The sequence below is a fragment of the Meleagris gallopavo genome, chromosome 10 (genome assembly GCF_905368555.1).
Source record: "Meleagris gallopavo chromosome 10, MGAL_WU_HG_1.1, whole genome shotgun sequence".
Lineage (NCBI taxonomy): Eukaryota > Metazoa > Chordata > Aves > Galliformes > Phasianidae > Meleagris > Meleagris gallopavo.
Window position 1 is genome coordinate 27706996 of NC_139413.1, and position 16335 is coordinate 27723330.

A 16335-nucleotide genomic window follows, 5' to 3' on the forward strand; every position below is an offset into this window, starting at 1 on the left:
AGATTGCAGTGATGTCTAATGCGTTGTTTTTTTGTTTTTTGTCTCTCAAGAATGGAGCAGAATGAATGTGAATGCCCATGTGAGTGCCCTCTGGAGGTAAACGAATGCACAGGCAACCTCACAAATGCTGAGAGCAGGTGAGAGCAACCGGCGTGTAGTGAAAGTTAACAGAATAAAGTGTTTGCTCATGCTAACCAGGATAAATATACAGCACTGTTCAGGGTAATTAAGCATATGATTTGTAATGGGTAAAGGTGATACATTTTTCATTACTTGACTGCAGCTTCTAATACAAGGCTTTTCTTTTTGCCCCAATATAGGAATCCTAGTTGTGAAGTTCACCAGGAGCCAATGACTTTCACAGCAATCGACCCGAGTCTGCAGGATGCACTCCCTCAGTGCATTAACACTCAGTGCAATCAGAGAACAGAGAGCGGGTAAAGTGCCCTTCTTCCCTCCCTGAGGATATACACTGTTCCTGAAATAATTCATGCTGTTCTTTAAAGTGAAAACAGCTCCTCCTTACACAGTTCGAACAAGAAAAGAAAGGACAAAAAAGGAAATGCAGTGCCAGGATGAGATATTGTAGCACACACCAACAATAACATCATGCTGCAGTGCAGAAACATAAGACCTCAGTATCACTGAGCCACACAGCACCATTAATAGCAAACGAATGGTTTCCAGTCACACTTTGTGACTCTGTGAAGAACTGAGGGTTGTGCAAGTACAAGATTTGCTGTTGAAGGGACAAATTCTTCCTCTTAGCAAAGCAGACGGCACTGCCATGTTTGTCTGCCTTTTAAGGGAAGATGTGGATCAAAGTGCTTAGAGAAGTGAGACGGGTTACCTTGGAGCACACTGGAGATGTTAGCTGCCTATCAGCTTCCTGCTTCTCTCTTCCACTCCAGGCATTATGTAGAGAAACTACAGGGCTAATTTATTTTTTGTTAGTTACGAGCGGTCTCTAGGGAGTTGAGATTGCTAGAACACATTGTGCTCTGACCAGTCCTCCAAATCCCTTCTTACATCTTGCAGAAGATTGCAGAAAAGGGGTGGAACCGCAGTCAGGCTTTACTATGCTGAGAAATGTCATAGTAGAGGAGTTAAAAAGGAAGTTCTGTCTTTACTCAGTGTGAGAGAGGAAGAAAAAGAAGGCAAACGGGCTTGGAAATGTGAGCTCAAGATGCAGGTCCCCTGTCTAACTTTACCTTGAGCTACCTGAGCGTTTTACTGATAAGTTTTTGTGCCAAATGTTACATAATGCACAGGTTTGTAGATAATTTTGGCCTCTCTGTCTCTTGATTCTAAAATAGTCTGAGCTATGTCAAGTGAAAAGTTCTGGAATTGACAGTAAATGTGGTGGTTTTCTGGTTTTAATTTTCAGGGATTGCTTTGGTGTGTTGGACTGTGAGTGGTGTATGGTAGACAGCGATGGGAAGACTCATCTGGATAAGTCCTACTGTGCCCCTCAGAAGGAATGCTTCGGTGGCATCGTGGGAGCCAAGAGCCCATATGTGGATGACCTGGGAGCAATAGGTAACTGCTGTTCTGAACAGATGCTACGTTAACTCTTTGTAGTTAGCAGTGAATGCTTACAGTGTCAGAGCATGCTTCAAATTCGTCTTCTATGCTAGTGGTAAATAAGCATAAAACAGTACATAAAGGAATTTAAAAATAATAAGCATCAGGGCAGTCCTGGGCATGGTATTTTTGAAAGTCTCGACATGAAGCTGAATATACTTTGCACATTTGCAACCTTCAGATGTGCTCTCTCCAGATTTTTTCTCCTGTTTAAAGGGTGTTCTCCTGTGTGTGCTGTTGCACACCTAGAAACCATTTAAACCTTTCTGCAGAGCATTGATGTTGGGTTTTTTTTCCTCTGTTTTGTGCCTTTTTGGATTTAGGAGATGAAGTAATCACTCTGAACATGATAAAAAGCGCACCGGTCGGCCCGGTGGCTGGAGGCATCATGGGCTGCATTATGGTGCTCGTCCTAGCAGTGTATGCATATCGTCACCAGATACATCGGAGGAGTCACCAGCACATGTCACCTTTGGCAGCACAGGGTGAGCTGATTTATCACAGAATGGCCTGGGTTGCAAAGGCCCACAGTGCTCATCAGTTCCAACCCCTGCTATGTGCAGGTCGCCAACCAGCAGCCCAGGCTGCCCAGAGCCACATCCAGCCTGGCCTTGAGTGCCTGCAGGGATGGGGCATCCACAGCCTCCTTGGGCAGCCTGTTCCAGTGCCTCACCGCCCTCTGGCTGAAAATATTCTCTTAATATCCAACCTAAACAGACGAGCCACCTCCTTCCTCGGTTTTGTTTCTCTCTCTTCCATGCTTCACCCTTTTAATTTCTCCGTGCCAGCCTCTGTAAAAGTAAGGTCCTATCCTCGTAAGGGTGCCTGTGTATTGCTGCCCTCTTCTGGGTGCAGTCTGACCTTCTGCCTGCAGAAAAAAGTGTCCAAGGAACTCAATAGCATTTCCTGTCAGGAAGCTGGAGGTATTATTTTTCCAGAGCTCAAACGATAAGCCCAAATTCATAGCTTTGTGTGTCTTGTCATAACACACTGGTTATATATGTTCATTCCTGCTCAGGAGTGGTGATTTGGGGAATACATTTTTCATGCCCCTTCTGCTTGGGTTGTTTGAAACGTGCCTGTTTCTCACATGTATCCCTGCTGTTTGTGGGATCACAGATACGAAAAAATACCCCTGTGCCCCATCTGTCTTGGAAAGAAAGCATGCCAAGCTCAGGCTGCACAGCCTGTAGTGCTTCCACTACATTAGCAGGGTGACAGCCATTAGTAAGTGGATGGAAAATTTTTCTCTTAACAGTTGCATTTTTCTGTTTGTAATGGTGTGTAGAAATGTCAGTGCGTATGTCGAACCTGGAAAACGACAGGGACGAGAGAGATGATGACAGCCATGAAGACAGAGGAATCAGTAAGTACCAAATCACTTCACTGTGAAAAAGGTTAGATTAAGAGTGAACGGGTGGTTTGTTTTCTTAATAAGCTGCAATTAAAAACATATGTATGAGGAAATGCTGTGCTGATGAGCAGTAGAAAATGATTTCACAATGTTTTAAATTGTAACTTCAAATGCACTTTCAGTCTCATTTACATTTCTTATTTTTAGAATTATGTTTCTTATTTTAAAATGACTTTAATCTGCGTGGAGGAAGTTTGTCTCTTATGTTCCCTATCATGACCATTTCCAGCAGCAGCTGAGCCACAGCTTAGAAATTGCAACTGTGACAATACAGGCTATGCAAAGCTGCTACCTTTGTTCAGCCTTGGAAAGGAGAGGACAAGTCTTCAACAAATATGTCAGTAAATCTATCTTGCTTTGATTTAGGACACTCATTTTAATTAGCCAGTCAGTAAAAATGATACTTTGCATATAGTGGTTCTGTATTGCAAAATGGCACAGGTGCACCAAAACCTGGGAAAGCTCCGGATTCAGACCAGGTCCCTGGCTCTGATCCCTCACTGAAAGAGAGCTAAAAACAACTCCCAAGACTCTAAACTATGTCAGTGCTTACAGGTGGAGAAATAAGCACATCTGAGTTTGATGGCTTGCATCTACTGCTTCTACAAGTCCTCGTTAGCTCCAGTTTGAGTGGGCTTGCTGTGCTGCCATGGTTTCTTTAGCATGGGTAGGATAATTCTCTAAATTGCTTATTTCAGGTGAATGAGTCTGAATGAATCTTGATCTATTCTATATTTAGATACAGTCTCTTTACTCCCACTGCTCTGTCACTTGGCAGTCTTAAAATAGTAGTATTTGAGCAGTCATTTTGCAGAAAGCCCGTTTCACTGTGTCTGATGTGTCCCACAGATACAATTCTGTAAAAGCACTTCCTTTTAAACCAGTTCTGTTTCTTTTTCTGCCCCAGTCAGTAACACCCGATTCATAGCAGCAGTAATAGAGCGGCATGCCCACAGCCCAGAACGCAGACGCCGATACTGGGGTCGATCAGGAACGGAGAGCGACCACGGTAAGCCTCTGAATCACCATCCTGGAACACAGCTTAATGATTGTAGTTACTCACAGGTCTGGCATGTTGCAGATAAGGCTGCAAAAAAAAACAAACAAACCACCTTTGCACCTTATTGCTTCACAGTTGAGCAGTTTTGACACCCTCCAGCAGATGATATTGTCCAGTGAAGGGCGGTAGAGTAAAAGCAGCTAAATGCCATCCTACCCCTGTCTGATTCTTGGGATCTGCCAGCTTAACTGGGTGACCAGAACTCAGACCGACAGATATGTTACTATATTTTCCATGCTGGTTTTCCACTACCAACCCAAACCATTTTGATCTTCAGTTGAGATAATGGACCTCTTCTACTCAGTGGAAGAAAGCAATCAAGTCAGCATTTCTACTGCTCTTTTTCTTTGATGGAACATGTGTATCTTTCGTAAAATTCCACAATACCTGCATTTGCTAGGGGTAAAGTAAGTGTGGATTGGAGGTCCAGTGGATCCTTAGCCATTCTGCTGCACATTCAGCCAATACTATCACCATAGAGGGCATTTTATGCAACCGTTAAGCAAATGATAATCAGCATTAACTGTGTACATGGATAGCAGTGAAGGGTGTCCAACCTTGTGTGTTTGTTTCCCCTCCCTCCCCCACACACCATACATACTGTTTAGATTCCGAAACTTTTGATACACCTCTTGTGCCTTGAGACTTACTTCTGTCTTAAAAGCAGTTAGAAAGATGTCATGCTGTTGTCTCATGAGGAGGACTTAATGTAAATTAAGAGAGGGTTAGGCAAGGCGGTCATGTCATAGTGACCATCTAATTTGTAGAAGATCTCTTCAAATATTAAGACAGTGGTTGCACTAATGGAACTCATGGGGACAGGAAGTCTCAAGGCCAAAACCTGGGAATGTGAGTGAACAGATGTCCAAGGGACAATCTTGCTGTAGGAGGCATTATCCTGGATTTGGGGTCAGACTACTTGTGCTGACAAAGATTTGCTTGACTAATAATCCCTTTGCACCAATCCTTGCCATCTTCCTAGTTAACAGGACTAGCAGGGTTCCATATACCTGAAACGTGCACTTCTGTTTTTTAGTCTCTGTAATTTTATCTTCTTCAGAGGGCTGCCCATTCTTCTTTCCCAGCTCCCCTCTGCCAACTAGAAACCATAACTCAGACTACAGAAAGAGAGAACCAGGCTTGAGTACTTGGACTGATATTTCCAGCACTCTTTGGCTAGGTTCTCAAGCTGAAAACTTGAAAAATAGAGATGCTCAGAAGCACTAGGGGTTTTTTCAGCTCTCAGCCAAAATTTTCTCAGAAGGATTATTATTCTAATTGAAGACATATCTTTATTTCTTTAAACTTTTGCTGCATTTCCATGTTTAGAAATACTCAGGTGTTTTTGTTTAGGGCAGTGCAAACTGATTCTGAGTGGCAACAGCTGGTTTCAGTGTTAAATCAAATCTCACAGTAACTACAAACACCTGCTTCAAAAGAAAGAGACAGAAAATACCAAGGGGACATGTTACAAGATGACTTTCTCCCTGAGAAGGCACAATCTTGTCTTGCAACAGTTAGCTGTCAGCTGACTTTCAGGTGACATAATTTCCTTAGGATAACCCTGCAAATGCAATGTTTCATTACACACAAAGATGGCTGATCTGGTTTTCTTCAACCTCTCAGCCTTCGGTAGCAGTTATTTTAGCCAAGGGAGAGCCTCCTGTTAATTTATGCTGTGTGCATGCCTAACTAGAAGAGTTGGTACTATTGGGCTTAATGGAACAGTGCAAAATGCTTCCATGTGGCTTCAGTAAATTTCTTTAACTGTATGGAAAGCTGACCAGCATTGCAAACATATGCTGGATTTTTGCAAGTTGACTCTTAACAGGTGAAAAGTATTCCTTTCCTTCTAAAAATATAATGCTGTGATTATATATAATAAGTCAAGATAATGTGAAAAAGCTTTGTTACCTCCAGGCATTAGCCAGTGGTCCTTACTAGGACGAATGTAGCTGGACAGGGACAGAGGTCATGGGACCCACTTAGTTTTTGTCTGTTTGTGACATTCGAGTAATATAGAATCATAGAATGGTTTGGGTTGGAAGGGACCTTTAAGATCCTGCTAGGCAGGGACACCTCCCTCTATAGAGCAGGTTGCTCACAGCCCCATCCAGGCTGGCCTCGAATGCTTCCAGGGAGGGAGAACAACCTCACTGAGCAAGCTGTTCCCATGCCTCACCACCCTCACGTGTTAAAGGTACCACCTCCCAACATAACTCCCAGCCGAGTAACCCTTCTGCTATGTTTTGTTTCTGAAGTTAGTGCAAGCAATTCCTCCACGACCAACTGTTGAATGGTTTTGCTACTGTGCGTCCTACAGATCATAGGTCCCCAGAGTTTATAAAGATGGGCAGCGCAGACAGTGGTCCCTTTTTCCTTTTCTCTCAGCTGCAGCAGCTCCTTGTTTCTTCTCTGCCAGGCGCCAGCTGTGTCTGATTGCAGCAGGGTGTGGCACTGAGCACTGCGGATATTGACCTCCAAGTCTGCCTTTTCATCCTTAGCTCCTCTGTTTTGTTTTCTAGGCTACAGCACTATGAGTCCTCAGGAGGACAGCGAAAATCCGCCGTGCAATAACGATCCGCTGTCAGCTGGTGTTGATGTTGGAAACCACGACGAAGACTTAGACCTGGACACACCACCTCAGACAGCAGCCCTGCTGAGCCACAAGTTTCACCACTACCGGTTGCACCACCCCACTCTACACCACAGCCACCATTTACAGGCTGCAGTCACCGTACACACTGTGGATGCAGAGTGCTAATGAACGCCACGAGCAGCAAACCTTGTGAACAATGATCCGTGCAGCAATGGGCGCCTTGGTTTCTGTGCTTTTTACCAGGAACAGTTTAACAAACTTCCTGAGTGAACTCTTAGGCATAAGAGCTTTACGTTCTCATAAATGTAAGGTTGGCTCAGAAATGGAAGGGAAATGTGCTTGATGAATGGACCTGCCATAACATTTAATAAAATGGAACAGGAGGCACGTTAGACCTCCAAAACCAGGGATGCAAGTTTATACAGCAGCCGAAGCTTTGGAAGCCCTGTTATGCTGAGCCAAGAGAAGGGAGAGCTTAAAAGAGCCAGAGACGATTTGGTTTCCTTAACTGGAAGAGCAGAAAACTGTGCAGCTGAAGACTAAAAAGGTGCCAGACAGAGCGGGGGGAGTCAGTCGGGTTCTCTGCAGTTCTGTGCTCTTAGAAAGTTCATTGCTCCAGCAATTGCTGTATGGAACCTGGGACAGTGCATCTCAAGATTTTTAAGTAAAGGATTATTTTTCTACTATTTATTGAACTTGAAACTGTGGGGGGAGGGAGGGGAGAAAATGTTAGGAGTTTTCAACAGCTACCACATATATCCTGTGATGGTGAAGTAGTTCTTCTGAGGAAGACGTCTGTTTCTTATTAGCTGATATTCATCCACTGCCCTGCTCTGCAAAAGGGAAAATGAAGAAGTCGTCTCCAACTTGTTTACATTATGAATGCTTTCTTTTCCACAATTATTTTCTGTTAATTTTACAACCTGATTTACATGGCAGTATTTTCTTCCTATTTGCAGAGGAGAAATCCTGTATTTCCTTACTAAAATTCTGCGAATTCTGCCCATAAATATCTCCATCTTTAAACTCTTTGATCATCCCGAAAGGTTTCCCGTATGGCAGTAATAAAGGGTTTGTTTGGCATTGGTTACCAGAGCATTCCAAATGAAGTCTGTGCCATTGTAATGTTTCTTTAGGACACCATCAAGATCAGAAGTAGGGACAAAGCAGTGTTCTGTAAAACTTGGGTTACTGTGGAAGGGATCTGTTTGAAATCATAATTATAAGCTGCTGCTGTTTGTCTGGAATTTAACATTGCTTGGTAATTCAAACAGAGATTAATCAGTCTGACTGCAACACAGTGCAGCATAATCATAAATTAGTTTTAAATCACAGTGTTGTATTTTAGATTCACATTTTGTGATTACGGTGATATAAAATCATTCTCGCACTGTGCATATGATAAACATCCATTTATGTGTAGTTTCTTTTAAATCACTTGTTTTAATTAATATGGTACTTAATACTGTATTATGTAAAAAAAAAAAATTGGTTCTTAAACAGTACGGTAAAATAACTATATGTGTGATATCAGGATACCCCTTTATACTATGTATAAAATTGAAATCTCTAGTGAAATAAACTGTATATAAAGTATAGTTCTGTGGACACCTGGCTAGATGGAAATCATTCTGCCTCAATTTCCTTTGATATTCCAGCTGAATGAGGAACAAAGCATTTGATCAGGTTGCTCTTGTTTTTAGGAGCTATCTTGGATGATGTAAACTGTACCTATAAAGGTCTTGATGTGTTTTAGAGCTGTTTGCTTTTCTGAGCCTGTCAGTCACTGCTTGGGAAAGGAATGCTTTGGGAGTGGTTGGTGACTCTGCAGACTCACCAGGGTTAATCGTTTTGGTTCTCACTTGTGCTGCTGAAAGCTCAGTCATGTTTTGTATTGGCCTTGGTGCTGTGTTTGTGTAAGAAGGGCTGTGAGATTGCTTTTGCTGAGCAGACAGCAGTGGAAATCTATTAAGCACTGTGTTATGTTTTCAAGGGCTGAATTGGATGTCCTGTAACAGTTTGTGGTTCCATCTGTAGACACAGTTTGCTACAATCTCTACTGTTGTATCCAAAATAACACTGGCTTTTGGGCAGTGCACAAATGGTTGGTTTTTTTCGGGTTTGCCTTTATAAGAAAATGCATTACTTTAATGTTACTGCCTGACCAAACAAAAACATCCGTGGCCAAGAAGTGGAACCCTTAAGAATGAAGGGCAGATAGCAGTTGAACTTTCCTAACCCCAGTTCTGCAGAACTCGAGGTGTTCTCATTGAAGCTCACAGGTGAGATGTGACACTGTATCCAGGACTCCATTTGTTCCAATCTGTTGAGCCCAAAGCTGCCATAGTGTGACAAAAGTGTCTCTGGAAGTTACCAACGTGTGAACAGAACCCAAATGTTACCTTGTTTATCTGCATATGAAGGAATCTCACTGTGCATTAGTAGTTCCCTACATTGAGTATTTGCTCCCCAGTTGTATTTTATGAGGGCAAGCAACATTAGAGTAGTCCCCTTGCATGTAAGGTAGCACTAACAAAAGTGAAGGAACACCTTTGGCTTGATCTGCACTTGCCTGTCTGCTCCGGTGCCAGTTTTAATTTAACCCGGGTAAGATTGTGGATGGAGCACATTTGTGGTGAGAAACAAATTATTAATTCCAGCTCTAAGTGTCTCAACGGAGAGATGCTGTTGTTAAAATTACTTGCTGGGCAGAATCTGCTTGCAGGGCTCTCTGTTGCAGCTCTGCCAGAAAGATATCTAAGTCCTATATAACACTGCTCTTTGAACAGCTATCAAAAAGTCCAAGCAATCACAAGCCCCTTGCTTTTATCTTGCTTTTATTTCTTTATGAGCTGCATCTCATTTCTGCCTCATCATTTCTGTTCTAGGACATACGAAGTGTTCCTGGTTCGTGGATCTGGACAGCCTTGCTTATGCTCCAAGTAATGAGAAGTGCCAAAGCTGTTGCTACTAAGGAGTAATCAAGGGAAAAAAACAAAACGCATATCTAAAGGTGTGTCAGATGTAAACTCAAATGCTGACCTTGTTTCAGCAGGAATCAGTATAATGCTGATAATGACACTAGAGTTCATTTAAAGCAAAACCTTGATAAATGACAAAGGGAGCATTGACATAGTCAAGGTTTATAAGAAGCTGTGTGATAGCCCTCCCGTTTTTATTGCAGGTGCTGTCCCACAGCCTTCCCTCCTCATTATTATTTTACCGTGTTGACTGTGGAACAAGATCACAAATGAGCAGTTGTTTGCCTGACTTGGATTTGTATCCTGTATCCTCCTTATTTGTAACTGGTAGATTTTATGGCCATAAGTTACTTGGTGGTTTTAACATCCTGTGTGTTTTCTTTCATTTTTCTGGAGGAAAAAAAAAAAAAAGTTATTTTCAGATTTTTGTTTTTTACAGTGAGTTTTGCCTTTGGCTTGCATATGCTACGTATTAAACAGACATAATGCTTTCAGTCTTTGAGCACTCTGAAGTGCATTGACTTTTCCTGTACGTACCAAGCAGGTCATCCATCAATGCAACCAAGCTAGAGATGGAAGCTGTTCACGTGTTCGGAGTATGCTGCTTCAAAATGGAGGCTTTTTTGTTTGTTTACACTATTGCCTTGATACAAAATGTGATTTGAAAAGAAGAGTGTGTTACAGCCAGCCCATGGGCATTAATAAGGCTGCTTACTCCATGAAATATTATCTTTATCCTTGCCCTTGGCATGGAGACAGATGAGAATTCATCAGGTGTTCCCGTGTGCAGAACTTGTGACTATAACTGGTCAAAAGGAGATCTTTAGCTTTCAAAGGCTTTATTTTGTAAAGTAACCCAGAAATGGAGATGAGGAGAGAAAATGTATTTGTCACAGTAGAAATGATAGCAAAGCTGGCAGCAAGCATGGAAAAGGGGAAGAAATAGGATGCAGAAGTCTTGGATCACGTTAGGGGAGTGAAGGTAATCCAGAAGGCTGTATGCAAATGTAAAGATTAATTTGCAGTATTCATAGCTCTTAGATACCCCTTTCATTTGTTTAGTGAAAAAGAATCCCAGCTATGGCTGAGATTTTCAAAGGAGCCTGCACTAAAGTTTCCCCTCTTTTGTCATTCAGTGCTGTTTGGAATATCAGTTCCTACAGCAGTTAATTCTGTTTCTGTTGGGCTGTGGTTTTCCGCACAGTGTCCATTTTGCCATTGATCCTAAGTAGGAAAAAAATAATACAGACATCAGAATATTTTATATTACTTATTTGCAGCTCATCTCCTTTATGAGATGTGATTATTTTCTCTACTTTATGTGCTTTGAACTGAGTCGCAGAAGGACCTTGGCCCAGAAAGACTTGCGATTTGGAGCCAAGGCTACAGTGGAATTTGGACATTCAAGTCCAAGAGTGAAGTCCTCCAAACCCTGCCTTGTTAGCAGAGTGCCAAACATAACTGGTGTGTGTGCCAGTGTTTGTGCAGAACTGCTGCCAGTTTTATCTCAGTAGATGAGGCTGGTGCTTCCCTGCCCCGGCACCTTTTACATCACCTGCTTTGGATGGTGCATTTTGAGACTGGGGTACTCCCATCCCCTGCCTTGGAACCAAAGGGAGCCTGAGCTGACAGGAATTCAGGGCACACATGGACAGCAGTTTCCAAAGTGACTTATTGACTGTATAGCAGCCTGCACTATGATGTGCACTTATTGCCTGCTCAGTCCCAGGGAAAGACTTCATTTTCTATATCTCTGCTGCAAACTTCCATGGAGATTTTCAGTGAATAGATGATGTAGTGATACAACAAAGGGAAACGAATATCCAAAGTACATAAGGAAGAGTTTCCTTCAAATAATCAGATCAACTCTGTTTAACCAAGGCTTTTATTGTAATGCAAGGCAATCTTATGCCGTCAGAAAGTGGTGATACCAGGCAGCAATATCACTGTCCTGAGTGAGGAGCACGAGTTGGGTGACAGGCTGAACATTCATTAGATGTGGAATTTGTACTTTCAGCTCAAAGATGAACCATAGTGGCCTCGTCTAAATTCTGTAGGAAAAAAAACAAAGTAATTTGTATTCCTGGGCATCAGTGGTGGTGGTGGTAGATGGTACTACCTTAAAAACTTGGGAGCCAGCAGATACTGTTACGTTTTGTTTTACATTTCTGTAGTTGACACTGGCAAAAGCACCACCTTTGAGTGCTGCCTGAACAATTGCTCTCCACTGTTATTACCACAAAGGGAGCAAGAGTAGTGGTAGCAAAGAAGGGAAACTGTTGGCCAAAAAGCACAGCCCAGGAACCTTTCTACCCCACCCTCCACCTGGCATCAACGTGTGACAGTGTCTGCTCTGCACGTAAAGTGAGTAACCTCCACTTCTGTCTGAGACCATCCAGCTGGTAATTTTTACAGGCAGTATGTCTGCATGAAAATAATGTGAAGGAAGAGGTATTTCCACACCACACTGAAGTTCTGATAAAGCTGGCAGGCTTTAAGTATAGTAGCATCACAGAGGTTCAGCAATGGGTTGGGCTTAGATGAGGCTACTGAATATTTCCAGTGTGGTCAACGTTGGTGTTTTCTAATTTACAAGCTCTTCCACCTCACCTAGAGGTATAAAATCAGACACAATGGGGTAGGTGGGCACTGAGACCAGCAGGAAAGCAGGAACTTGGTCAGATAGTGCCAGTGTGCTTATTTTCAGTAGTCCAACTTTCTGTCAGTTTGCCACATTTGATTTGCTTCAGCTATCCATTCTCCTGGTATAATGCATGCAAATCGCATGCAACTGGGAGAGATTAAATGCTGAGTAATTAAATTAGATTATCTAATTCCTGCAAAATAATATTAACCTCTTTAATATCTTTATTTCATTTGCAGCTTGAGCCAAAGTTTGTTGTTATTTCTAACAGCCAGGCAACCTGGATGGCAGGGAGTGGAGGCGGCTTTTTTGCTCAGGGCAGAATAAACACGCAGAAGTTAGTTAGACCCTTCAGTGTGTTTATAGCAAAAAGTTGTGTTGCATGACTGTTTCTATGGAAACCTTTTTATAACCAAATGGCAGAACACTTTAAACTCATAAATTTTTTTAAGAACGCATTGGGAAAGTTGAGCTTGCATTGTGTCCTCCATGCCAGTTTTCCATATTTAACAAGTTCACTGTGTTTTTTAAGGAGAAAATATTATGTTGGTATTTCAAACCTCCAACCTCTGCTAGCAGGGATAAAACAGACTGGTTCATTGAGTCAAAACAGATTGGTGATATGATGCCTGTTCCAGTACGTACCAGTTATTCAGTCACTCACCTCCAGGATATTCTTCAAGTCTATAATCTGTATGGGCTGCAAATGAGACAGGATGAGGGGAAATGGTTTTAAGTTGAGGGAGGGGAGATTTAGGTTGGATGTCAGGGAAAAATTCTTTTACAGAGAGTGGTGAGGCACTGGAACAGCTGCCCACAGAGGCTGTGGATGCCTCGTCCATCCCTGGAGGCGTTCAAGGCCAGGTTGGATGGGGCCCTGGGCAGCCTGGGCTGCTCTGAAATGTGGAGGTTGGTGGCCCTGCATGTGGCAGGGGTGTTGGAAATTCATCATCCTTGAGGTCCCTTCCAACCCTGGCCATTCTGTGATTCTGTGAGACAGTGATGGAGGCGTGCTGATTTCCACAGGGAAATGCTTTGGTTTGGTGTTATGATTTTGCTGTGTTTTAACACAAAATGATTTCATGTTTTCCTATGAGCTCTCAGCATTCATTTCCAGCTCCTAGAAAAAAGGCACTTATGGAGAAGCTGAGACAGAACAATTTGAAACGACCATTTGCAGAACCCCAACAAAGGGTAGCCAATAAAAATACCCTGTAGGAATGCTGGGTGGGCTGTACCTGCTTTTACTAGAAACCTAAGAAGCCTTTTTATTCTAACATTGCCAAAACATACTTTCTGTCAATAAGTTATTACTGAATTTGAAATTGGATCTGGGTGAGAGAAAAATGAGGCCAGTGAAAAGAAGAATGGTGACTTAAAGCAGTGGGAGCATTGTTTGAGGAGAAGGTGTTGCAGAGATTCCAGCCCTTGGGGCCAGAAATGGGAGAGGACCGTACTGACAGCTCTTTGATCTCACTGTCTTCAATTCTCCATTACCAGTCAGGAAACTGGCTTTGTTTCATGGTGGTTTGTTGGGTATTTTACTACTACTTTTGCTGTCTTCAGATATAATCTTCATGCTGGTTTGCTAATGATATGCACAAAGCAACAAAGGTTATAAATTCTACTGCAAAGACTGATTCCTAAAATAGCCCCTTGCATTATATTGCAGTGTAATGGTTTCCTGACAACAGACACTCGCTCTATAACCTCTATTATCTTCTTACTGTTTACTCACAAACCACTGTGCCACAGAATGGAAACTGAGATGTTGCTAACCAGTCTCTGAGTTAATCCATCATCCCTGACTCTCTTAGGAGCAGTGTTACACAGAGTTTAATAGCTATCAAGTCCCACTTAAAAAGAAAACGTTCAGCTGTGGGCAAAGTCACTTGGAATGTTTTTGTGTCTGCATGGAAGAGTGTTTCCAGAGTAAAGAAATGGCCCATTTTTGGTCGTACACTGCAGTACCTGGCAAATTCCAGTGAATGTGAGCTACGTACCGTGCAAATAAGGCATAATTAAACTGGGAATATCTGTTTGTTGACTGCATCTCTGAAAGAAACACGTGTCTGCCGTGACCTCTGGAGCAATCTGTTGCCCATCTGGCATCCTTCAGACAAGATGGGCACTGCTGGTCGCCCTGAAGTCTGATCCTATATTACTGCCATTCCTCGGTGCTTGGAGAACTCAACCCCAATCAACATCTCTCTGGTACTAAAATGAGCTTAGCAGTTAATTGGGAAGAATTACCATGCCACAATACTCGTCTCAACAAAATGTCAGCTGAGTTATTCTGATGGCTGAGCAGTGTGTTGTCCAAGTGGGACATGAAGTTGAGGTGATGCTGTAGCTGCCAAGGGCAAAGATGAAGATTTTGTTCCATCAGAGTGCTGCTGGTATCAGTTGCTCGTTGTGCTGTGCTAGGTTGGGAATTTGATGTGAAGTTCCATTGTTTTTTAATGATCCATGCAGTTATTGCATGAATGTTACACCAAGACTGCCAAATGCTTTCAAATTTGTAAGAAGCAGGGCAAAAGGAACTTCTAATGGCGTATTTGTTGTTTTCTAGAGGTAATTAATTTGGAAGTGTGAGGTAAACATTGGAGCTCCATTGTTGATGGCGCATCTGTGTGATCATTGCAGAACTAATATTGTTAACATGTGAATCTACATCTTTGTTTTTTTGAGATTTTAGGTTCCAAATTAAACAAAAGGAGCAGCGGGAGGTGGCAATCGTGGGGAGAGCGCAGACTGAAGAGAATGGTATTACTTTTGACCATTAACAAAGCACTGCTTGAAGTGATGCTAGCAGTGAGGATTTTAATGTGAACATGGACTTTGCAGCTAGTGATGGATTCCAGACACCTGCTGTAGGAAAATGATTCAGTTTCGGGTTGTAGAAAACAGTTTGGATTTCTCTCTTTCATGTAAGAAATCCATTTTCTGAAGAGCTTACAGATATATTCCCACTATCCCCCATATTCAGATATCCAGCAGATCTTAAAAACTTTGGCTTTTATCTGCACAGATCAGAGCCTGTTTGTGCATTTGAACATGGACACCTACATCCGACCACATCCTTAATTCTGCATGGGCGTTTGTGCCACAACTCTCTTCAGTGCTCTCCTCCTGTTAAAAAAAAAAGGGGGGGTGGGGGGAGAAGAGAGAGAAAAAAAGAAGGCTCAAAGCTACAGAAATGTGGTTAAGTTAATCTCCAGCTTAGAAGAGCTGCAAAAGTCACTCCTGTGGACAGGCTATTATTCTTAATTAACAAAGAATTTAGTGAGCTACAAGTGAATTACTGCAAAGTGGCTTAGCTGTAATAGCATCAAGCCAGCAGTGCAACCAAAGCTGTACTTACAGATCAATTTAGTTTTCCACAATGCTTAAATAGTGTGTTGGGTTTTTTTTTGCTTATGCAGCACTTCTGAAACTTAATGGAAGTGCATTGGAAAACCAGAGACTGCTCAGAGTGCAGAGCATCAGCATGTAGGGCTTGTTTTGAAAGCAACAGAAAGTGAGTAGCTATACTGATAGAAACATGCGTGTGCTGTGTCTGCGTGTGGAAGGATGGTCTGTAATGAAGAGGAAATCCTCTGAGGAAAATACATACACATGTTGGATCACTGTCCTCCTCCTGTGCTGGGTGCAGTGCTGCTGGTGGGGGCTGTTACCACTTGCATTGCATGGTGCTTGCTCAGCACCACCCTCCTGATGAGCTTTATCGTTCCTGCAGATGCAGCAGCAGAGGCTCATCAGAGGGTTCCCCGAGCAACTTCAGTTCTCATGGCGTGGGTAAGAGTGGTAAAACTGGTAGCAGGCACAAAGAACAAAGCTGGGAGCTACGATGGCTGGTCTGAAGGAGCGCTGGCAAAAACCAACTCCATGGGTAGAGGGAGGCTGTGCCGTCAGCCTGGGCTTGGTTCTTCTGGCAGGAACCATATGGTGAAATGGGAGACTTCCCCAGAGCAGAAATTAACTTGTGAAATTTGTGAACTTGAGAACAGGTTGAGGGAACTGGGCTTGTTTAGCTTGGAAAAGAGAAGGCTC

At 42.7% G+C, this 16335-nt stretch overlaps 1 protein-coding gene across 2 annotated transcripts in view; it reads left to right on the plus strand.

The window, feature by feature from the left end:
• The window catches only part of CACHD1 (cache domain containing 1), a 92387-nt gene extending 79647 nt beyond the window's left edge, over window positions 1–12740 (plus strand). Inside the window, exons 21-28 of one of the 2 annotated variants that reach the window (XR_014885304.1) lie at window positions 51–137; window positions 321–437; window positions 1388–1539; window positions 1908–2069; window positions 2873–2950; window positions 3906–4007; window positions 6584–7321; window positions 9546–12740. Coding sequence is in view for 1 of the 2 variants with exons in the window: in XM_085231947.1 (XP_085088073.1) it covers window positions 51–137; window positions 321–437; window positions 1388–1539; window positions 1908–2069; window positions 2873–2950; window positions 3906–4007; window positions 6584–6822 (937 nt within the window). In the remaining variant the exon portion in view is untranslated. Of the gene's footprint in view, window positions 1–50; window positions 138–320; window positions 438–1387; window positions 1540–1907; window positions 2070–2872; window positions 2951–3905; window positions 4008–6583; window positions 8413–9545 lie in introns of those variants that run through there. The other variant, XM_085231947.1, reaches the window with a different exon arrangement.
• The last annotated feature ends 3595 nt before the right edge of the window (window positions 12741–16335 follow it).